Source organism: Cnephaeus nilssonii (assembly GCF_951640355.1).
Source record: "Cnephaeus nilssonii genome assembly, chromosome: 8".
NCBI lineage: Eukaryota > Metazoa > Chordata > Mammalia > Chiroptera > Vespertilionidae > Cnephaeus > Cnephaeus nilssonii.
The window spans coordinates 87,910,695-87,935,782 of NC_137079.1; the positions used below are offsets into that span (position 1 = coordinate 87,910,695).

The window sequence follows — 25,088 nt, forward strand, 5'->3', positions numbered from 1 at the left end:
GTCTTTAGGGTTTTCTATGTATAATATTATGTAATCTGCGAATAATGACTGTTTTACATCCTTCTTTCCAATTTGGATGCCTTTTTTTTCTTCTTGTCTGATTGCTGTGGCTAGGACTTCCAGTACTATCCTATATAAAAAAGAGGTAATATGCAAATTGACCCTCATGCCCTCACACAAGATGGCTGCCCCCATGTGGTCAAAGATGGTGGCCGGGGAGGGCAGTTAAGGGCGACCAGGTCGGCAGGGGAGGGCAGTTGGGGGGGACCAGGCCTGCAGGGGAAGGCAGTTGTGGGAGAACCAGGCCTGCAGGGGAGGGCAGTTGGGGGGGACCAGGCCTGCAGGGGAAGGCAGTTGTGGGGGAACCAGGCCTGCAGGGGAGGGAAGTTGGGGGCGATCAGGCCTGCGGGGGAGGGCAGTTAGGGGCAACCAGGCTGGCAGGGGAGGGCTGTTGGGGGAGACCAGGCTGGCAGGGGAGGGCAGTTGGGGGCAACCAGGTCTGCAGGGGAGGGCAGTTAGCGGCGACCAGGCCAGCAGGGGAGGGCAGTTAGGGGTGACCAGGCTGGCAGGGGAGGGCAGTTAGGGGCAACCAGGCCAGCAGGGGAGGGCAGTTAGGGGTGACCAGGCTGGCAGGGGAGGGCAGTTAGGGGCAACCAGGCCAGCAGGGGAGGGCAGTTGGGGGTTACTGGGCCAGCAGGAGAGGGCAGTGGGGCGATCGGGCTAGCAGGAGAGCAGTTAGGCATCGATCAGGCTGGCAGGCAGAAGCAGTTAGGGGCAATCATTCAGGCACGCAGGCGAGCGGTTGGGAGCCAGCAGTCCCGGATTGTGAGAGGGATGTCCCAGATTGGAGAGGGTGCAGGCTGGGCTGAGGGACACCCCCAGCCCCTCCCCCCCAGTGCATGAATTTTGTACACCGGGCCTCTAGTGTTGAATAAAAGCGGTGAAAGCAGACAACCCTGTGTGTTCCTGTTTTTAGGGAAAGTAGTTTTTGCCCATTTAGTATGATGTTGGCTGTAGATTTGTTATATATAGCAAATACAAGGATTAACAACTTTCTAGTAATAAAATTTCATGTTAGTATTTTAAAAAATACTGAGACTGGGCCCTGGCTGGTTTGGCTCAGTGGATAGAGTGTCGGTCTGTGGACTGAAGGGTCCCAGGTTCAATTCCAGACAAAAATCAATCCCCAGTCGGGAGCATGCAGGAGGCAGCCAATCAATGATTCTCTCTCATTATTCATGTTTCTCTCTCTCTCTCTTCCTCCCCCTTTCTCTCTGAAATCAATAAAATATATATTTTTTTAAATAAAAATAAATAAATAATTAAGTATACTGAGACTGGGGAGAAACAAAATGATTTGGTGTTTAGGTCAAAACAAACCATCCAAGATCCAGCCTATACTCCACAAATCACTAAAAATTACCTTTATTTTCCTTGCTTGTGTATAATAAGCTGTAAATATTTGCTGTGTCCCTATACAAAGGATTAGATATTTTCTTGAAAGAAATTATTAATTCTCCTTTACCCCTTAACTAATGATTAATTTTAAACCTCCATGTTTTTTTAGTAAATCTTATTTCTAACTATGCTTATATACATTTGTCTGTTCATATTTGTTAATGTGGGTTTACACTAACTCATGCAAAGAAGTTTTCTGATAAAATCAGAAATTCTTAATTTGTAAAACTTATTTATTTTTGATCAGTTATTATAGCTCACTTCAACTATCAGATTTTATTTTTAATATTTTATTGATTTTTTACACAGGAAGAGAGAGGGATAGAGAGTTAGAAACATCAATGAGAGAGAAATATCAATCAGCTGCCTCTTGCACAACCCCTACTGGGGATGTGCCTGCAACGAAGGTACATGCCCTTGACCGGAATCGAACCTGGGACCCTTCAGTCCGCAGGCCGACGCTCTACCCACTGAGCCAAACCAGTCAGGGCTCAACTATCAGATTTTAAACTTCCTTTCTTTATCTAGATAATTAAAGAGGGATATTTGTTTTTCAGTGGGCCAAGGAGTGGCCTTGGATTATAACCTAATCTTTTATTGACTTAAATTTTTTTTCTTTTTTATAAGACTAGTTTGCACTAAAGAACTGGGTAAGCTGATAATCCAAGGCAGGATGAGAAATCATTTTTTTCTTAAGGTTCATCATTGTGTAGGAAAAAGTGCATTAAAAATAAACAACAACAAAAAAAACACCTCTTTAAACCAAACTTATAGAATTTTCCACATACCATTTTTCACAATAAGAACTGGAAAACTAACCCCCTGGCAATGGGCAAGGAGACATCTGATTGGTGATGTTGCTCTTATATCAATCAGGGGCAAAGCAGATGTACAGTCCTTAGTTCATCCTAGCTTGATGCCTGTGTCGGTGGCCAGAGCTGTTTCATGCCTGAGGCACATAAAAAAAAAAAAGAACTGGAAAACTAATTTATTTCATTAAACACACAGGTATGTCTATATTATAATCATGTTAGAGAGTAAGAATAGATGAGAAAAAGAAAGAGACAAAAAACAAAATTAAGTGCAGAAAGATATAGGAGAGACGAAGAGAAATATATAAAGACGAATGGAAAGACAAAAAGAGGTACCCAAATATCCTATTCAATTCCCCCTATAAAATAGGTAATAGTAAAACAATGAGAAAAGATACATAAACTTTCTTTATTTGTAACATTTTTATAAAGCCTTATGTTATTTTTCTATACAATACAAGCAGAAGTAGGGATACTTGATTTTCACCTTAAGGTTGACTAAAATTCAGATAAAGTTCAGGCCAAACTAGAGTTTTCTGCATTAGAAATCTCTTTTATTTCATCCTATCTTATTTTCTTGATGTTTTTAAAAATATTGACACTTAACTTTTTGGCTCAATCTTGATACCTTAATATGTCTGCAGATTTAAAGGCTCCATATATCTCTAGTTAATAAAGATATTACTTAGATATTATTGTGAATGGTTTTTAAGTTGGTGTACTTGTTATTCATGTTTTTGTGGTTTTTTTTATGTAGATCATAAATCTTTGACCGAGAATGAACAGGAAAACAAATCAGGTTCATTGCCATCTACATCATATGAAGACTTTGTTCCAAAAGACTGTACAGTTCTGTATGTATATCTGTTTAATTTAATTTTGTTTTTATTAGTGTTGCTCCCAGAAAGAGATTTACTCTTGCTACTCATTTTACAGAAGAGTAGATAGAATATATTAAGAAAGATTCCTACTAAAAGCATTAAAAGTTGTAAATTTTAGCATTTTAGGTAGGATAAAATTTCATGAGTCCCTTAATAGGTTATTTACTTTTTAATATCCTTAGATAATCAAGTCTTTTAATAAAATTTAGCTTAGGATGTCTTTGTATATTATTATATTGAAATCTACCAAATTGGTATTTTTTTTAACTAGAAAATTGTTTTTCCTGGATTATTTCTTTTAAAGTGGAATATTGAAAAGGGTCAAAAGTATTTCTTTCAGTATCAGTTCAGTTTTTAAAATGCATAATAGCGCTAAATTAGTATCAGAAATTTTATAAGAATAGTCTAAATTTTTCTGACCTTTTCTTTATTTAAAATGTTTTTATTGATTTTTAGAGAGAAGAAGGAAGAGGCAGAGAGAGAGGAAAAAAACATTGATGAGAGAGAAACATTGATCAGCTGCCTCCTGCATGGCCCCCACTGGGGATCAAGCCCTCAACCAGGGCATGTGCCTTGACTGGGAATCAAACTGGCAATTTCTTGGTGCATGGGTTGATGCTCCACCACTGAACCACACCAGCTGGGCTGACCTTTTCTTCTTTAACCACTAATTTCAGTATAGATTCCTCAGCAGAATTCCTTAGTAGAATGGTACAAGAGGAAATCTGACACTCTGACATTTAGTCTTTATTTTCAGTGGGTAATGCCTGTGTTAAAACTTTCGAGTACTAGTTAAAGGAAAGTTTCTGAAAATGTTTTGTAGGGAACAGAATTTCAAAAAACCAAAAAGTGTCTTTAGAAAGTAAGTTATTAAGTTGATTGTCCTTCCAGCTACATAGTAAAGTAACAAAAAAAGTTGTCACTACAGAATTCTTTTTTTTTTCAGTGCTTATGAGAGGTGTATAGTGACACTATTGCATATGATTTGCATTTACAAATATTAGAGATGTCATTGTAGTTTGAGTCTAAAAGGCTCATCAAAAACTCTCAGAAAGCTAAGTTCACAGTTTTAAAACACTTTAACTGGCGCTGAATTCTGACTTTCTTATATACAGCATAAAGTTTTATTACTTTTAAAAAGTTAAATCACTAAAATAGATTCTTATTATATAAATTGCCTCCAGACAAACTGTTCCCCATCTTATATTTAGATAATTATATTTTAAGCTTAAATGCAGGAGTTAGTTCATTCTTAAGTGTCCTATTATCCTAGCTTATCATAATCCTTTCAAATTTTGAAACTCTTATCTGTTATATTTTCTTACTAGCTTTTCATCTTGCACAAATATTTAAATAAGTTTTCTAGTCTTTATTGAAGCTCACTGCTAGAGACCTCTTTTCATTACTCTTCATAAAGAACTGTTCAACCAGTTGTGAATTTATTTACCTCTATCATTGTCCTGCCTATGTTTCTCTTTCTTACTCATAAGACTATGAGAAATCAGGATTCACTGCTGTAGCATTCTATGTTATTATCAAACTTTATCAACCCTTATCAAAAAGTATGATTAGGTTTATTTGCACTTTATTTTTGTAAACCAGCCCATGTTGGCTTTTTAAATCATAAGTATTTAAAAGTCACATGTAGTGATTCTCTCTTTTAGAATTGTTTAGGGATCAATATTAAGCTAACCCTTCTGTACTTTCTGGACTGTTCTCTTTTTCATTATTATTTTTTTAAATTCTCACCTGAGGTTATTTTTTCCATTGATTTTTTTAGAAAGAGGGGAAGGGAGAGAGTGAAGGGGGAGAGAGAGAGAAACATCAACGTGAGACACATCAATTGGTTGCCTTCCCCACATGCCCTGGCAGGGGCTGGGACAAACTGGCAACTCCTCTGTCTGCAGGCCGAAGCTCTAACAGCTGACCCAAACTGGCCAGGGCTGGAAGGTTCCCTTTAAAAAATCAGGGCAGTATTTTTCTATTTTTTATTTATATTTAAATTTTTGATATTTAATTTATTTGGGTCTTGAGATTTAATTTATTTGGGTCTAGAATCTTAAATATCTATACTAATAAAGGGGTAATATGCTAATTAGACCGGGTCAACCAGACATCCGACTTCCTTCCGGACAAAACCACAGTGGCAGGGCCAAGGCAGAGGCAGTTAGGGGCGATCAGGCTGGCAGGGGAGCAAGCAGTTAGGGGGCGATCAGGCCAGCAAGGGAGGGCAGTTGGGGACAATCAGGCTGGCAGGGGAGCAGTTAGGGAGTGATCAGGCTGGCAGGCAGAGGTGGTTAGGGGTGATTAGGCAGGCAGGAAGAGGAGGTTAGGGGCAAGCAGGCAAGCAGGCAGGTGAGTGGTTAGGAGCCAGCAGTCCTGGATTGTGAGAGGGATCCCAGATTGGAGAGGGTGCAGGCAGGGCTGAGAGACACCACCCCATGCACACATTTTGTGCACTGGGACTCTAGTGTTTAAATAAAGTAGCATTCTAGGGCCCCTTTTAAACTGTCACAGACTTCAGTTTTTTTTTCATTTTTGTTTGGTCTTTCCAACTTGAGGGCAGCAGCGATCGTTATAGGTAGAAAAGACAAAGGAAAATTGTTTTTGAGCCTCCCCTTCTCTCTATTATCAGTTAACTTTATATGATCATTCCCCAACAGATTGTCTTCTTGTTTCAAAGTAGCTTGACTGAGATCTTTTCAGATGAAGGGATTAGGCTTAGGATTTTCTTCCTTAACCATTACGAATTCTAAGGCCACATTTCATTCTTGACCAATTATGTTTAAAGGATTATCTATAAAGGATTATTTTGTATTTCCTCTGCAGATCATGAGTTTATTATTTGTTTTGCTTTTAGTAGTTGAACGACTCTAGCAGGTCAGTGGTCAAATAGGCAAACTGCCAAACTAAATGGTGAATAACTTAAGCCAGAGGTTCTCAGCCCTAACTGAACTGCTCAATGTCATATAATTTGTCAATGGAAAACCAGAGTGAAAATCTTAGATCTGATAGGAAACTGGCTTTTTAAGTTTTATTCCTAAGTTTAATTTAATTTCCACTCCATATAAGTGAGCTATAACATAGGTACATATAAAAACAAATTTAGCCCTGGCCAGTGTGGCTCAGGTGGTTGGGCATTGTCCTATGCACTGAAGGGTTTCAGGTTTGATCAGTAGGTGGTGTGCAGGAGGCAGCTAATTGATGTTCTGCTCTCACATCAGTGTTTCTCTTTCTCTCCCCTCCCCCTTCCTCTCTCTCTAATAATCAATAAGAAAGACTTTTTAAAAAAGTTATTTTAATAATAATTTTTACAAAAATACCTACTTTTTTGCCCTGGCTGGTTTGGCTCAATGGATAGAGCGTCTGCCTGCGGACTGAAAGGTCCCAGGTTCGATTCCGGTCAAGGGCATATGCCTGGGTTGCAGGCTCGATCCCCATTAGGGGGCGTGCAGGAGGCAGCCGGTCAATGATTATCTCTCAATCTCTCATCATTGATGTTTCTAACTCTCTCTCCCTCGACCTTCCTCTCTGAAATCAATAAAAAGATATATTTAAAAAAAAAATACCTACTTTTGTATTGTTAGGAAACCTGGCTTAATTCTTTTTCTTAGTTGAGTAATTTTTTAGGAACACACAGCCAGCTTAAGTAGTGGAATTCATTAGAGATATACCAGGTGTATAGCTTTGGCTAATATACATGGTGAAAGTGGGCTCTTGCCCCATTGCTAAAAGACACAGGTTTGAATTTAAGCCATTTGACTTTTTATATCACATGCATGTAAACACCCAAAAGAGCTTATTTTTTTTTTTAAGAAAACACACACACTCCTAACCTACACGTATTTACATACACACATACACACACATATAAATAAAATAGGTGTTTAAGAACAGAAACTGTAACACAGCAGGCCATATGGGGACTAGATTTGAAACTGGGAAATCAGTACCTGAGGGTCCACATTGTTGAGATTAGTTTCTCTCTGTATGGTATCAATTGGTTCTTATGTTCCCATAAAATCTGCCCCAGCTAAACACTACATGATCTACTGCGCATGTTACTTCATGATATTATTTTATATCTTAAATTTTTGAGAGAGACTATAAATAGCCCGGTGTGAATACATGATCCAACAGATTTGCCTTTACTGAAATTAAAATGGCCATCTTTCCGAGAAGAACGGAACAGAAAACAAATGTTTACTGCAGTCTTTAAGATGAATATAGTTTACATTCATTTCTTTTAAAATATTTATTTTTTTATTGATTTTAGGGAGAGAGAGAGAAACATCAATGTGAGAGAGAGACATTGATGAGTAGCTTCCCACGTCGATGCAGGAGGCAGCCAATTGATGCTTCCCTCTCACATTGATGCTTCTCTCTCTTCCTCCCTCTTCCTCTCTCTCTAAAAATTAATAAAAATATATTTTTAAAAATTTCATGCCGAAACCTGTTTGGCTCAGTGGATAGAGCGTCGGCCTGTGGACTGAAAGGTCCCAGGTTCAATTCCGGTCAAGGGCATGTACCTTGGTTGCAGGCACATCCCCAGTAGGGGTTGTGCAAGAGGCAGCTGATCGATGTTTCTCTATCATCGATGTTTCTAACTCTCTATCCCTCTCTCTTCCTCTCTGTAAAAAATCAATAAAATACATTTTTTTAAAAATTTTCAGATGGTTTGGACTTCCAAACTATAGAAAAATTAATTTAGAACCTTAAAAAAAAACACACAGAAAAATAAAGATTAGATCTCTTTCCATGACATTAAGTATCATGGCTTCATTCATAACATTATCTATACTTTATTTTACTAGTAAATACTTAATTCTCTGCCTAGAATGTAAGCCCCTTGAGATCATTGAGTTCTCATTGTTTCCATAACACCTGCTACATAGTTGGCACTCAAGAAATCTTTGAAGGAAGAATGAACCCCATAGGAAAATGAACAAAGCATATGAATAGACAGCTCACCAAAGGAAACATAAAAGACCAATAAACATGAACTTATGTTCAAACTCCCTATTATTAATAAACTCCCTAGTGGTAATAAATTAAGAGGTGATAAAATACAATTTTCATCTATCAAATTGATTAAAATATTTAAAATAAGATTTAATTAGATTAGTATTCATTTATGCTTATGGGAGTGTAATTGGCCAGCATTTTTTTAAAAATGTATTTTATTGATTTTTTACAGAGAGGAAGAGAGAGGGATAGAGAGTTAGAAACATCGATGAGAGAGAAACATTGATCAGCTGCCTCCTGCACACCCCCTACTGGGGATGTGCCCGCAACCAAGGTACATGCCCTTGACCGGAATCGAACCCAGGACCCTTCAGTCCGCAGGCCGATGCTCTATCCACTGAGCCACACCGGTTTCGGCTGGCCAGCATTTTTGGAAAGCAGTTTCAAAATCTGTATTGATTAAAATGTGTTTATCTCCTAGCACCATGATTGTGATCTCTAAATGTCATCTCATTAAATGAATTCCTAGTCCCGTAGAGCAGCAATTTTCAACCAGTGTTTTAAAACACGCAATACCTAACTAGTCAGGGACACTGACGTCTTTTCCCTTAGATTGTCAAATGAAAAAAGTGACAGCAGCCAACATAACAATAGATGTCCACTGTGAATGAATCATAATTATACCTACCTTTTTGTCACATTTTTTTTGTGTGCCGCAGAATTAGTTTATTTGTGCCATGAGATTAAAAAGGTTGAAAATTGCTGCAGTAGAGAAATGGCGGATTCCAAACCAGGGACATCTTGTGATGGAAAGCAAAAATGCTATCCAACACTACCATTTGTGTTTGAAAGATGCAGGACCAGACCTGAAGGAGCTCCCACTGGCCAAAATGACACAATTTCAACATCAAAAGGAATAATCGCTGTAATGATTTAAACACATTAAATATATAAAAACCATGGGTTCATAATAATATTATAAAAATTAAAATTTTAATTTTAAGTCACATTGGTAGTTGCTAGGATACTATTCATTATCATTCTGAATACTAGGAAATAAAAAGAATCAAGCATTTATTCTGCCTTACCTATACTGTGTTTCATGATAACCTTAGTTGATGAAGAAAAGTTCTTCTTTATAAAAGAATTCCAGCCCTAGCTGGTTTGGTCCAGTGAATAGAGCGTCCACCTGTGGACTGAAAGGTCCCAGGTTCAATTCCAATCAAGGGCACATGCCCGGGTTGTGGGCTCGATCCCCAGTAGGGGACATGCAGGAGGCAGCCAATCAATGATTCTCTCTCAACATTGATGTTTCTCTCTCTCTCTCTCTCTCTCTCTCTCTCTCTCTCTCTCTCTCCCTCCCTCCCTCCCTCCCTCCCTCCCTCCCTCCCTCCCCCTCCCTTTCCCCGTCTCCCTTCCTCTCTGAAATAAATAAAACATATATATTTTAAAAATTCATCCAGAAAATTCTAAGAATGATAGAATAAGAAGATTGTTATTTTTATAACATACCCTTCCCCCGCCCCCAAGAAACAGTGGACTTAGGACAGTGCTCTGTAACTGTGGTGAGAGTAGGTGTTTTATTTTATTTTATTTTTTTTTAAATATATTTTTTATTAATTTTTTTACAGAGAGGGTGAGGGATAGAGAGTTTGAAACATCAATGAGAGAGAAACATCCATCAGGTGCCTCCTACACACCCCCAACTGGGGATGTGCCCGCAACCAAGGTACATGCCCTTGACCGGAATCGAACCTGGGACCCTTGAGTCCGCAGGCCGACGCTCTATCCACTGAGCCAAACCGGTCAGGGCTAGGTGTTTTATTTTAAAGTTCCAATTTATTGAAGAGCGATACTCTTATAAAATGTAATAAAATGTGGCAATGGCAAAGTACTGTCAAGTTTTTAAACTTTTCCAACTTCCAATTTTTGTACTTACCATAAACTAGTAGCACCACTGGGGACTGACACCACCATGAGTCAATGACAAACCTGTCATGTGAAAGATTCGTGAGGAACTTTCAGATGAATGGATTTGGCTGAACACACCCTAACGTACTTACAAATCTTAACATCACTAAAAGTGAACAATCGGACATTGTGTGTCACTTTATTTGACTCAATAGGAAATTTATAGCACCACCTATGTATTACTATACCCCACCACCACCACCACCATCACCAAAATTGATCCTGAATCTAATAAGCTTCTAGAACTGACTACTGATCTACCAGGAATAGAAGGGATAGAGGAATGAATTAAATGACAACACCACAATAAAGGCATCAGCCAAATTCCAGAATGCAGGAAATGCTACAGGACAAATTGACACAACTTACTTAACTTGGACAAACAAATGTCATAAAATGAAGAGGCACTGTTTGAAGATTAAAGAGACATAAAATACATCTGAATCAAATACAATGTGTGGAGATTGTTTGAATTCTGATTCAAACAAATTTTAAGATAATCAGGGAAATGAGAATATATATTTCTAAAAAGCCTTATTTGTTAGAAATCAATACTGAATTATTTCAGGTTATCTAATGTCTATAATTTGCTTTAAAACTCCTGTATGTTTCAAGATGAGGCAAGAGGTGGGGAGAATAGATGAAACAAAATAGGCAAAATGTTGGTTATTAATGAAGTTTGGTACCCTGTCAAAGATAAAGATATTAGTTAAAGCAGTGAAAACATTTTATTTAGTACCTGCTGACAATAGGGGAACAAGTTGAGCTCCATTCCAATTTATGCTGTTGAGGTGACTAGCGTTTTAAGGGGAATGAAGGAGAGAGGAAGAGTAGGGGCTCAAGTGAAAAATTATAAAAGGGTTGGTGAGTGTGAGTACCCTTGAGGCCAGCTGAGTGTGCTAGCTGGCAATTATCAGAGTTAAGATTCTGTTCTTCCACAGAGACTGGAAGACAGGCCCTATTTTTCCTGATGATTGCCTTTCAGAGGAATGGCTTTCGGATTAGGGGTTTATCTTCAGTTGTTGGCTAGAAGAAACAGTAAATTCTCCTGGGAGCCTCAAGCTTTCTCAGGCAGGCATTATATTGGGGGTCTGGGGTCATTCTAGAGACATGGCCTTACGCTGCTAGAAGCCTTGCTAGATTTTAGTTGTCTCTTGATGCAGAGGTTTGGACAGAGTCCTTATGCGCCAAAGGTTAGTTCTGCAGTTCTCACAAGCACATGGAGGATCCAATATATCAATCAGCCTTTTCTATGAGTAAAATACACTTTTATGAGTATTTTGAAAGTTTTATTAATAAAAACTTATTTTTAAATGTATATTCCTGTCGAACTCTTTTTTTTTTTTTTAGTAATTAATTCCTTTTAAAGGAATGCATACTAAGGTAATAATCAGGAATTTGGTGAAGGATTTTTATGTGCGAGGATATTCATCAAAGCAGTGATAGAGAAAAATTAGTAACAAATGTTTTCAACATTAAAAGATTTATAAATAGCCGAAACCTGTTTGGCTCAGTGGATAGAGCGTCGGCCTGCGGACTCAAGGGTCCCAGGTTCGATTCCGGTCAAGGGCATGTACCTTGGTTGCGGGCACATCCCCAGTAAGGGGTGTGCAAGAGGCAGCTGATCGATGTTTCTCTCTCATGGATGTTTCTAACTCTCTATCCCTCTCTCTTCCTCTGTGTAAAAAATCAATAAAATATATTTAAAAAAATAAATAAATAAATAGAACATATAATATGTGGCCTTTTAAAAAAAAAGATTTATAAGTAAGTTTATATCCATTAGCCTATTAGATTGTCAGAAATTCAAAAGCATCAAGAGCCAATGATTGGTGAGGTTTTGGAAGCAGGTACCCATAAATTGCTGGAGGGCAGACCCCGTGACAATCTTAAAATTACTAATCCATTTACCTTGTGACCTAATACTTCCACTTCTGGTAGTATATTCTGCACTGATATATTTACATATATGAAATTGTTATGTACAAGGTTATTCGTTACATTATCCTATCTAATAATAGAGTAACATGTAAATTACCATCACTCCGCTACGGGAGGCTGGGGAGCGGGACTCCCATTGAGAGGCACGGATCCGCTGCCACTGAGGGGGGCTACCCTGCTGTTGAGAGGCGCAGGGGGCGGGACTCCCGCCCCCTGTGCCTCTCAAAGGCCAGATCCGAGGCGCTGAGGGGGCCTGTCTCGGACACCCAGCTGCGCCTCTCAACAGCAGGGTAGCCAGGTGTCCGCAGCAGCCCCCTTCAGTGGCCGTTGAGAGGCGCAGGGGGCGGGACTCCCGCCCCCTGCGCCTCTCAACAGCAGGGTAGCCCCCCTCAGCGGCCGCGGACCATCAAAAGTGGGGGAGCTGGGTGCCTGTCTGCTCCGGCACCAGGCCTTTCAGAAGCCTCCGTCAAGCCAGAGGCTTCTGAAAGGCCTGGTGCACCAGCGGACAGGCACCCAGCTCCACCGCGAAAAGCGAAAGCGTGTAGGGGACCCTACACGTGCATGATTCAATCATGCACTGGGCCTCTAGTCTAATATATAAAATCCAGGTGCCATCACGACCGAAACGACTGGATGGACAACCAAACAGCAGGCTAGGGAGCTGTGGGTCCAAATGACCAAAGGACCGCTCCTGCTCTCATGGTGGGGCGGGGCCACGGGGGTTGCTGAGGCCGAGGAGCCTCGAGGGGCGGGGGCTGTGAACATGGAGGTTCATGGGGCAGGGGCCACGGAGGTGGAGCAGTGATGCGGCAGACACGGCCCTGATTGCAGCTTGGCCTAGAGACCCTAACTGCACACGATTTTATCATGTGCTGGACCTCTAGTGATTTATAATAGCAAAAGATTGGAGACAATAGAGGACTAATTGAATAAATGGTAGAGATATGCAGAGGATTACTATACAGCCAGAAAAAGGATGAGGAACCTCATATCTATGCATTCAATATGGTAGCCACTAGCTATACATGGCTATTTAAATTTGAATTGATTAAAATAAATAAAATTTAAAATTCAGTTCTTTGGTTGCATTAGCCACATTTAAGAAAAATTCATTCTCTCTTTTTAAAAAAATCTTTATTGTTGAAAGTATTACATATGTCCCCTTTTTTTCCCCATTGACCTTTTCTAGCCCACCTCCACCCCATGCCTTCATACCTATTGTCAGTATCCATGGGTTATACATATATGCATACAAGTTCTTTGGTAGATCTCTTCCTACCCATCCACCCTCCCCCGCCTTTTCTCTGAGATTCCACAGTCTATTCCATGTGTCTGTGTCTATGGATCTATTTTGTACATCAGTTTATTTTGTTCATTAAATTCTACCTATGAGTGAGATCATGTGATAGTTGTCTTTTTCTGACTGTGCACTACCATATTTAAAAGTGGTCAATAGCCACATGTGGCTAGCAGCTACCCAGTCGAACAGCACAGATACAGAACATTTCCATCAGTGCAGAAATTCTGTTGGACAGTGCTGCTTTATATAGTATAAAATATCTGTAAGATACCTATGTTAGTTTCATAATAAAGACACCTAAAGATGGAAAATATTACATAAGACAAAATTGAGGTTCTTTGTGAAAGATTAAAATCTGAGTTCCAAATACATATGAAATCTTTTCACAGATTTTTTTTTTCTTAGAATTAGTACCCATCCCATTTTCTCCTGTCCACTTACCATTTTCAGATGTATCACTATGATGCCAGATAAATTACATATTATGGAATAAATTCACTTGGTTGCAATTGTTAAGGCAAATACAGTATAAAGGATTATTGATGAATGAATGATTTTTTGGCTAGCCTTTACTAGACTTTTTGAAAGCAGAAGGCTTGAATCAGGCATGCCACCTAACCTTCCTCACCTATTTATTGAGTGCATTTTCCAAATAACTCTAAATGTTACAGCTATAATCACAGCTCTCTGGAATATTCTCAGATTAGGTTGTGATATAATAAGTTACTTGATCTTTGTCCCAGAGCCTAGCACAAAGCTTTTAAAACCTTTGGAACTCCTGATTGAGAATGCGTGCTAATGAAATGACTCTTGTTGAGGGGCTCCTAGTTTCAGTATGGGGCCTGCTCGCCAGAAAGACTAAACCCTGATTAGAAACTTAAAACTTTCAGTCTTACATTCCAACCTCCAGGGAGAACTAACCTTTGGTGCATAAGGACTCTGTCCAAGGAGAGAATGGCTAGAGATTCAGATAATCACCAGTGGGCAGTGATTTAATCAGTCATGCTTGTAATGAAGCCTCCATAAAAACCTCTAAACATTAGGGTTCTGGTAGCTTCCTGGTTGGTGAACACCTAGGAGACAGGCACTCATGGGGAAGGCATGCCGTGCCCCTTCCCACTTATCTTGTCCTATGGATCCCTTTCATTTGGGTGTTCTTGAGTTTTATCTTTTACTAGAGGCCTGGTGCACGAATTCATGCACCAGTGGGGACCCTAGGCCTGGCCTGAGGGATCAGGCCAAAACCGGCTCTCTGACATCCCCTGAGGGGTCCTGGGTTGTGAGAGGGTGCAGGCCAGGCCAAGGGAACCCACCAGTTCATGATCAGGGCTGGGGAGGGACCACGGTCTCGCTCAGTGCAGATCTGCCAGACCCCAGCAGCAAGCTCACCTATTAGTCAGAGCATCTGCCCCCTGGTGGTCACTGCACGTCTTAGCAACTGGTTGACTGTCTGCCTCCTGGTGGTCAGTGCACATCATAGCAAGCGGTTGAGTGGGCTTAGCATATCATTAGCATATTACGCTTTGATTGGTTGAACAGATGACCTGACACTTAGCATATTAGGCTTTTATTATATAGGATTATAAACTGGTAATAGTAATTAGTGTTTTCCTGAGTTCTGTGAGTCTTTCTACAAATTATCAAACCTGAGGGAGTAGGTTGTGGGAATTCCAGGCTAGATCAGAAGTATGGATACCTGGGATTTGTATTTTGCATCTGAAATGAGGACAGTCTTGTGGGACTGAGCCCTTTACTTTGTGGGATATGATACTGATTCCAGGTAGGTGGTGTCAGAATTGAACTGAATTAATTATTGGACACCCAACTGGAGAAGTGCTGGAAAAAACACCACATATTTAATGTCTGGAGGGCAAAGAAAGACTGTTGAGGCATATCTTTATATGGCTGCAGAATATCGTATACTCAGAGTCTGGCTTATTTTTGTGTTATCTAAGAAGAAAGTAGTATGAACTAATTACCACCTTAATGTGCAGTGTTGTTGTTTTTTAAAATGGGGATTTGTACTATAAATTTGAGATACTAATAAGTAATTAATTTTAAACAGATCTATAAAAAATGAGGAAATTACCCCTCTGGAAAATAAAGCTGCAGACTTTAGAGAAAAAGAATCATCTTTGAATGTATCTTACAAAAGTCATGAATGCTCTGGTACCTGTCTGATGAAAATGCTACTAACCTTCAAGGGAGAAAACCCTCTGCAGCTACCAATTACATGCCACTTCCAAAGACGACATGCAAAGACAAATTCTCATTCCTCAGCACTCCACGTGAGTTATAAAACCCCTTGTGGAAGGAGTCTGCGAAACATGGAGGAAGTTTTTCGTTACCTGCTTGAGACAGAGTGTAACTTTTTATTTACAGATAACTTTTCTTTTAATACCTATGTTCAGTTGACTCGGAATTACCCAAAGCAAGAAGAAATTGTTTCAGTTCTGGATATTAGCAATGGAGTGGAATTGGTGCCCATTTCTTTCTGTAATGAAATTGACAGTAGAAAGCTTCCACACTTTAAGTACAGAAAGACTATGTGGCCACGAGCATATTATCTAAACAGCTTTTCCAACATGTTTACTGATTCATGTGACTGTTCTGAGGGCTGCATAGACATGTGAGTAGAATAATTTGACATTTCAAAAAATCTTCTGAATATTAGGGGTACTTATTAAGTCCTGCTACGTATCAGTTTGTCTATCTAAAACTGTTGGCTAAGAATCTAAAATGGGAAAAAGCACTTTCTCACTAGCAATGGGAAAGAAAATTCTTTACCAGTTATAGTAATTTGAAAATTATTTTCTCAAGGTGAGTATTTTCTTTAAGCTAGTATCAAAATCACAATTACAGCTAATGCCATGTAACAGTGCCAGACATTGTGACAATTGTTTTACATACATTTTCTTATTTAATTCTCACAAAATTCCATGAAGTAGTAATATTATTTTCATGTCACAAATGAGGAAATTGAGAAACCAATTGTAAGATCATAGGGCAAACAAATTAAAGAGCTACAATATTAATCTATGCTTTTAACCACTATATGTTATGTTTTATTTTTACAAATCATTTCCTTGCAATTTTTTAGGAAGTTAATGGTGCTTATAATTAGTACTCTCTTGATCATAACATTGACATTCCACTAAAAAAATGAAAACATGTTCTAATATCTTAGGACTTTGAAATCATTTTGTTTTATGGGTGTGTAATATACATGATTTTGTGATTATCTATACTAATAATAGAGGAATATGCAGATTGTCTGGGATGACGCCACGTAACAACCAATCAGGATGGGGGCGAGGCTGCGGCGGAGAGCTCTCAGCATGCCTGCGCCGGAGGTCCGAAGGGTGCAGAGAGGAAGGGAGAGCAGATAGCCAGTTAGGGGGATCAGGCCAGGAGGGGAGAGCAGATAGTTAGGGCGATCAGGCCAGGAGGGGAGCGCAGATAGGCAGTTAGGGGGATCAGGCCAGGAGGGGTGGGAAGTTAGGGGGATCAAGCTGGCAGGGGAGAGCAGTTAGGCAGTTAGGGTGATCAGGCTAGGAGGGGAGAGCAGATAGGCAGTTAGGGTGATCAGGCCAGGAGGGGAGAACAGATAGTTAGGGCCATCAGGCCCTCAGGGGAGCAGTTAGGGGCATCAGGCAGGTAGTCAGGTGAGTGGTTAGGAGCCACTGGTTCCAGATTGCAAGAGGGATTCCAGATTGGAGAGTGTGCAGGTCGGGCTGAGGGGACCCCCTCCCCCGTGCACAAATTTTGTGTACCGGGCCTCTAGTGCATATATAAAATGAAATGCATTATATGTACATTTAATTTAATGCAAGTATGCCTTCCTGTACTAGGCAAAATAATGAGAGAGATAAAAAGAAATAATATGGATAGTAGTTTTCATCATCCTGTCAGTTGGAAAGTGAGAAGAAATGTGTAAATCTTACAAAAGTTATGTAAGATTTTGGCTCCATTCCTTTAGGCCTGTCATAGAGGAAACCTGTCATTGTTCCAAGTTTACATTTTTTTTCATTTTTAGATGCATTTTTTATTGTTGATAGTATTACAGATATCTCCCCTTTTTTCCCTCCCTTCTCTCCCTCCTTCTTTCCCCTCCTACCCCTCAGGTCTTCACTACCCTATTGCCTGTGTCCATGGGCTATGCATATCCTATCTAATAAAAGAGTAATATGCAAATTGACCATACCTCCGCTACACCCACCAGCCAATCGGGAGCAAGTATGAAAATAAACCCAACCAAGGTGGCTGTGGCCACAGAGAGCAGAAAAGAGGCTTAGGATTCCCCGGCAATGGAGGAAGCCAAGCTTTACGCCTGCCCTTGCCGGCCTAGACCTCCACTCAATGCTACAAAGTTTCAATGATAGAAGATAAATAAATACCAACAAAAATGGCGGCAGCCATGGAGCTGGAGAGAGCAGGAGGCTAGGGTTGCCCCCGGCAATGAAGGAAGCCAAGCTTCTACAGCCCTGGCCAGCCTAGGCCTCCACTCCAGGCTACAAAGTTTCAATTATAAAAGATAAATAAATCCCAACAGAAATGGCTGCCACCACGGAGCAAGCAGAAGGCTTGGCTCCGCTCCAGGCTACAAAGTTTCAATTGTAGAAGGTAAATAAATCCCAGATACCAGGGCCTCCGCTTGGGTCGCCGGGGGGCGTGGCCGGCCTGCAAACCACCACAGGCCCCTCGCCCAGGCCGCCCCATGCCCCAAGGGAACCCCCACCCTGATCCGGGACACCCTTCAGGGCAAACCAGCTGGCCCCCACCCATGTACCAGGCCTCTATCCTATCTAATAAAAGATTAGATAGGATGCAGATTGACCATCACTCCAATAAGATGGCTGCCCCCATGTGGTCAAAGATCCTGCACCCATGTGGACACAAGATGGCCAGCAGGGGAGGGCAGTTGGGAGGGACCAGGCCTGCAAGGGAGGGCAGTTGGGGGCGATCAAGCCTGCAAGGGAGGGCGGTTAGGGATGACCAGGCCAGCAGAGGAGGGAAGTTGGGGATGACCGGGCCTGCAGGGAAGGGCAGTTGGGGGGGACCCGGGCCTTCAGGAGAGGGCAGTTAGGGGTGACCAGGCCTGCAGGGGAGGGCAGTTTGGGGGGACCCAGGCCTGCAGGGGAGGGCAGTTAGGGGCAGACAGGCTGGCAGGGGAGCAGTTAGGCATTAATCAGGCTGGCAGGGGAGTGGTTAGGAGGTGATCAGGATGGCAGGCAGAAGTGGTTAGGGGCAATCAGGAAGGCAGGCAGGCGAGCCGTTGGGAGCCAGCAGTCCTGGATTGTGAGAGGGATGTCCGACTGCCTGTTTAGGCCCGATCCCACTGGGGTCGAACATCCCTCAAGGGGTCCCAGATTGGAGAGGGTGCAGGCTGGGCTGAGGGACCCCCCCCCCCCCAATGCACGAATTTCATGCACTGGGCCTCTAGTAAGTATATAAGTTCTTTGGTTTATCTCTTCTTGTCTCCCCAACCCCACATAGAGGTATGTCAGTCTGTTCCATGCCTCCCTGCTTCACGTCTTATTTTGTTGGTCAGTTCATTTTGTTCATTAAGTTCCACAAATAAGTGAAATCATGTGATATTAGTCTTTCTCAGTTTGGCTTATTTCACTTAGCCTAATATTTTCCAGTTCCATCCATGCTGTCTCAAAGAGTAAGAGATCCCTGCATAGTATTACAGCTGCATAGTATTCTATAGCGTAAATGTCCCATTGCTTTTTTTTTTTAATTCTTTATTGTTCAAAGTATTACATAAGTTCCCTTAGCTTTTTTTATCCATTTGTCTACTGATGGGCACTTGGGCTGTTTCCAAATCTTAGCTATTGTAAATGATTCTGCTATGAACATAGGGGTGCATATATTCTTTCTGATTAATATTTTGGGGTTTTTAGAATATATTCCAAGAAGTGGGATCGCTGGATCAACACAAAGTTCCATTTTTAATTTTTTTTTAGGAAACTCCATACTGTTTTCCATAGTGGCTGCACCAATCTGCAGTCCCACCAGCAGTGAACTAGTTAGTGTTCCCTTTTCTCCACATTCTCACCAGCACTTGTTTGTTGGTTTTTTTTATGGTAGCCATTCTGACAGGTATGAAGTGATATCTCATTGTGGTTTTAATTTGTATTTCTCTGATAATTAGTGACTTTGAGCATTTTTTCATGTGTCTCTTGGCTATTTGTATGTCCTCTTTGGAAAAATGTCTATTCAGGTCTTCTGCCCATTTTTTAATTGGATTGTTTGTCTTCTTTTTGTTGAGTTGTATGAGTACTTTATATATTTTGGAAATTAACCCCTTATCAGATGTATCATCGCCAAATATGTTCTCCCATACAGTGGGTTCCCTTTTCAATTTGATGGTGATTTCTTTTGCTGTGCAAAAGCTTTTTATTTTGATGTAGTTCCATTTATTTTCTCCTTAGTTTCCTTTGCCCTAGGAGGTGTATCCGTAAACATATTGCTACGTGAGATGTCTTGAGATTTTGCTGCCTATGTTTTCTTCTAAGATTTTTATGGTTTCATGCCTTACATTTAAGTCTTTTATCCACCTTGAATTTATTCTTGTGTATGGTGTAAGTTGGTGGTCTACTTTTGCATGTGTCTGTCCAGTTTTCCCAGCACCATTTGTTGAAGAGACTGTCTTTACACTATTGTATGTTCTTGCCTCTTTTGTCAAATATTAACTGATCATAATGGTGTGGATCAATTTCTGGGGTCTCTGTTCTGAACCATTGGTCTATATACTTGTTCTTATGCCAGTACCAGGCTGTTTTGGTTATAATGGCTTTGTAGTATAGTTTGATATCTGGTATTGTGATCTCTTCTACTTCATTGTTCTTTCTCAAGATTGCTGCAGCTATTCGGGGTCTTTTATGGTTCCATATACATTTTTTGAGTATTTGTTCTAATTCTGTGAAGTATGCCATTGGTATTTTAATAGGGATTGCATTGAGTCTGTAGATTGCTTTGGGTTATATAGACATTTTAATGATGTAAATTCTTCAAATCCATGATCATGGTATATGGTTGCATTTCTTTGTATCTTCCTCTGTTTCTTTTTTCAATGTTCTATAGTTTTCTAAGTACAGGTTTTTTACCTCCTTGGTTAAGTTTATACCTAGGTATCTTATTTTTTTGTTGTTGCAATGGTAAATGGAATTGCTTTTTAGTTTCTTTTTGTGAGAGTTCATTATTGGTATATAAAAATGCCATCTATTTGTGGATGTTGATTTTGTATCCTGCTACCTTGCCAAATTCATTTATTAATTCTAGTAGTTTCCTGGTGGAGTCTTTAGGGTTTTCTATATACAATATCATGTAATCTGCAAATAATGACAGTTTTACTTCCTCCTTTCCAATTTGGATTCCTTTTATCTCTTCTTTTTGTCTGATTGCTGTGGCTAGGACTGCCAGTACTATGAATAAGAGTGGTGAAAGTGGGCATCTTTATCTTGTCCCTGTTCTTAAGAGAAAAGCTTTTAGTTTTTGCCCATTGAGTATTATGTTGGCGTAGGTTTGTCGTACATGCCCTTTATTATGTTGAGGTATGATTAAGGTGACCAGACGTCCCGCTTTTGGCGGGACAGTCCCGATTTTTAACAATTTGTCCCGCGTCCCGCGGCGTTTTTAAAAAGTCCAATTTTTGGAAAGAATGCACGACAAGCTAGGGAACGGCGGGAGAACGGGAAGGGAATATACGTTTTCGGCGGCCATGTGGCTATTTAGCCAGGATATGAGTTTTATATTATTTTTGTTAATTTTATAATGTTAAACTTTAATAATAACAAATAATTGTTGAGAACTGATTATCGAGAACTGCTTACCAAAGTTCGCATTGTTGATCAGTTGTTAGAATTCGACCACCATTGTTTGGACTTAATGAACAATGGCATTTTTTGGGATTGGCAACGACGAAAACATTTTGTAACTGTCTCTCAGACGATACACATCGTATTGCGTGCTAGTAAGCTAGTTAAACAAGTGATGTCATTACAAATCAGCTATTCAGATAATTTAGGTAAGTAATTTATTTATTTATTTCATAAATACATAAATTTTCTTGAATTTAGCAGATAGTACTCGTATTATTTATATTTTATAGTGGTGGCAAAATGTCTAGCGCCGGCCTTGAAAGTGACACTTACGACTTACGTTACGGCAAATTCATGACCTTTTAAACAATGACAGCAATCTACTAAAAAAAATTCACTCAAATGAGAAATATGCCAAAGAATAAAATAATACTATACATAATTTTTTATTTATTATATTTGTAAATTGTACTTATGTTGAAATTTTAAAAAATATATTACAATACTATTTTTGCGTTCTATGAAAATTTTTGTTGCTCCATATAGACCAAATTTTTAATCAAGAACCCCCCCTCCCTCCCCGGTCAATGGTGTCCCGCTTTACCAATGTTAAAATCTGGTCACCTTAGGTATGATCCCTCTCTTCCCACTTTACTGAGAGTTTTTATCAAAAACAGGTGCTGTATTTTGTTGAATGCTTTTTCTGCATCTATTGTTATGATCATGTGGTTTTTATCTTTCAATTTGTTTATGGGATGTATCACATTTATTGATTTGCAAATATTGTACCAGCCTTGCATCCCTGGAATAAATCCCACTTGGTTATGGTGTATGATCTTTTTAATGTATTGCTGGATCTGATTTGCTAATATTTTGTTGAGGATTTTAGCATCTGTGTTCATCAGGGATATTGGCCTGTAATTTTCCCTCCATTTGGCTTGTAATTTTCTTTCTTTGTAGTGTCTTTATCTGATTTTGGAATTAGAATAATGCTGGCTTTGTACAAAGAGCTTGGAAGTGGTCCTTCCTCTTGAATTTTGGAATAGTTTGAGGAGGATATGTGTTAGCTCTTCTTTGAATGTTTGGTAAAATTCACCTGTAAATTCATCCAGTCCAGGACTTTTGTTTGCTGGAAATTTTTAAATTATTGCTTCAATTTCATCAGTTGTTATTGACCTACTCAGGTTTTCTGATTGAGTTTTGGAAGATTGTATCTTTCTAGGAATTTGTCCATTTCACCCAGGCTGTCCGGTTTGTTGGCATATAGTTGTTCATAGTATTTGCTTATAATCTTTTGTGTTTCTTTGGTGTCTGTTGTTATATCGCCTCTTTCATCTCTAATTTTATTTGCTTGGGTCCTCTCTCTTTGATTCTTGATGAGTCTGGCTAAAGGTTCATCGTTTATCTTTTCAAAGAACTAGCTCTTGGATTTACTGATCTTTTGTACTGTTTTTCTTTTCTTTTTTTAGTCTCTATGTCATTTTTTTCTGCTCTGATCTTAATTATTTTCTTCTACTTCCTCTGGGATTTTTTTTTTTTTAATATATCTTACTGATTTTTTAGAGAGGAAGGGAGAAGGATAGAGAGTTAGAAACATCGATGAGAGAGAAACATTGATCAGCTGCCTCCTGCACGCCCCCTACTGGTGATGTGCCCGCAACCAAGGTACATGCCCTTGACCGGAATCGAACCTGGGACCTTTCAGTCCGCAGGCCTATGCTCTATCCACTGAGCCAAACCGGTTTCGGCTCCTCTGGGCTTTTCTTGCTGTTCTCTTTCTAATTCATTTAGTCTTAGATAGTTTATTAGTCCTTTTTCTTGTTTGTTGAGGTATGCCTGTAATGCTATGAACTTCCCTCCAGGACTATTTTTGCCATGTCGCATAAGTTTGGGAGGTTATGTGTTAATTTTCATTTGTTTCCAAAAAGTTTTAAATTTCTTGCTTGATCTCATTGGTAACCCATTCATTGTTTAATAACATGTTATTTAGCCTCCAGTATTTGAGTGTTTTTGAGGTGGGTTTTTTTTTTTATTATTGTAGTTGATTTCTAACTTCACGCCATTGTGATCTGAGAAGATGCTTGGTATTATATCAATCTTCTTGAATTTGTATAGACTTGTTTTGTGCCCTAGCATGTGGTATATCTTTGAGAATGTTCCATGTGCACTTGAAAATGTATATTCTGTTGCTTTGGGGTGAAGTGTTCTGTAAATATCTGTTAGACCCATCTGATCTAATGTGTCATTTAAGGCCTCTGTTTTCTTGTTAATTTTTTGTCTAGAAGATCTATCCAGTGAAGATCTACCAGTGGGGTGTTAAATTCCCCCACTATGACTGTATTGCTGTTGATCTCTCCCTTAAAGTCCATCAAGAGTTTTTTAATATACTTGGGCTCCTATATTGGGTGCATATATGTTTATAAGGGTTATATTTTCTTATTGAATCATTCCCTTTAGTATTATGAAGTGGCCTACTTTGTCTCTTATTATGGCCTTTATTTTGTCTGATATGCGTTTTGCAACTCCAGTTTGTTTTTTTTCCTTTCCATTTGCATGGGATATATTTTCCCATCCCTTCACTCTCAGTGTATCTTTTGTTCTGAGGTGGGCCCAAGTTTCACTTCTGTTTAAAAATAAGTTTGTTTGTTTTAAACTTTGCATCTAGGTATAACCCAAACTGTATCTGTCTAAGCTCAATCTCTTTCAGTGCTAGAGAAAAAAACTGGCTGTTCGACGGTGTTTATTCTACTTTATAGTCAGTTTAAGGGACTTTTTTAAAAAGAATAACTTGACTATATGTAATTTTAGAAGATACATCATTAAGCTGGATCAAATCCAGACAATCACAGCACACAAAGGCGTTTAGGACCATGAAGGCAGTTTGAGTCACAACAAATGACAAAATTCACATCTGAAGAATCGGAGATAAATGTAGAATTTGATTGAAAAGACTTTACAATAGCTATGTTTAAAGTGTCTATAAAGCTAAAATATTAGCATCTATGAGACAAGAAAAGGAGATTTTATTTTTAATGGTTTATATGAAGAAGAACCATTGGAAATATGGGAAATAAAACATGGTCATTGAAATAAAAAATGAAATAGATGGACTATATGTTTGCATTGGTATAGTTGGAGAAAGAATTAGTGAATTGCATGGCAAAAACTAAGATCTCTCAGAATGTAAAGAGATAAAGATATGGGGAAAATAAGTTACATATGTAGTGAAGAAAAGGACAATACTCAAATAATAGCTGAGAATTTTCCAAATTGAAAAAAGACAGGAATCCTCGGAGTCAAAAAGCCTCCGAAAATAAGATAAACCTAAAAATATTGATGCAACTTAAAAAGTATCTAGGGTAAAGAGTAAATTTTAAAAACTCAGAAAAAAGGACAGACTGACAGCACACTTTTCATCAGAAATAATAGAACAAAAAAAAGAGAGAGATTAGCTTAAATTACTGAAGGAAAATAAATATAAAAATAGAATTCCATACCAAGTCATTTTTCAGGGATAGTGGGGTGTTCAAACCATGACATAGCAGTTGAAGAAGTGCATACCTACTTTCTAGCAATAGTACTTTTAAGTATATCCAGAGTATTGTTTTATCCAGAGAATTGTTTTCCAAGCTATAGAGTTAGTGGCATGTAAAATCATTTAAGGGGTTGTAACTAGCATTCTTTAAATTAAATAGTACAAAAAGATACCCAAGTGCATCCCACACAATAAGGGTAAAGTTTCATGCCACCATTGTTGCAGTTTATACACCTGCACACATATATAAATATGTATGATTGTATAGGATCATGAAGAAAATGTATTTTCTGCCATGGGTCATAGTAAAAAATATTTGAAAGTTACTACTCTAGAGATGCTTACACATGTGTATAAGAATAAGAATTTCATTGCGGCATCTGTTATATTGAAAACTTC

The 25,088-nt window shown here is 39.3% G+C and overlaps 1 protein-coding gene across 6 annotated transcripts in view; it reads left to right on the forward strand.

Annotated features, from left to right (window-relative positions):
* LOC307104281 (histone-lysine N-methyltransferase SETDB2-like) overlaps nt 1-25,088 on the forward strand; it is a 111,262-nt gene that overhangs the window by 24,782 nt on the left and 61,392 nt on the right. For all 6 annotated transcript variants that reach the window (XR_013813874.1, XR_013813875.1, XM_079779115.1 and 3 more), the window contains 2 exons: nt 3,028-3,124; nt 15,394-15,957. Coding sequence is in view for 4 of the 6 variants with exons in the window: in XM_079779115.1 (XP_079635241.1) it covers nt 3,028-3,124; nt 15,394-15,957 (661 nt within the window). In the remaining 2 variants the exon portion in view is untranslated. The remainder of the gene's footprint in view (nt 1-3,027; nt 3,125-15,393; nt 15,958-25,088) is intronic.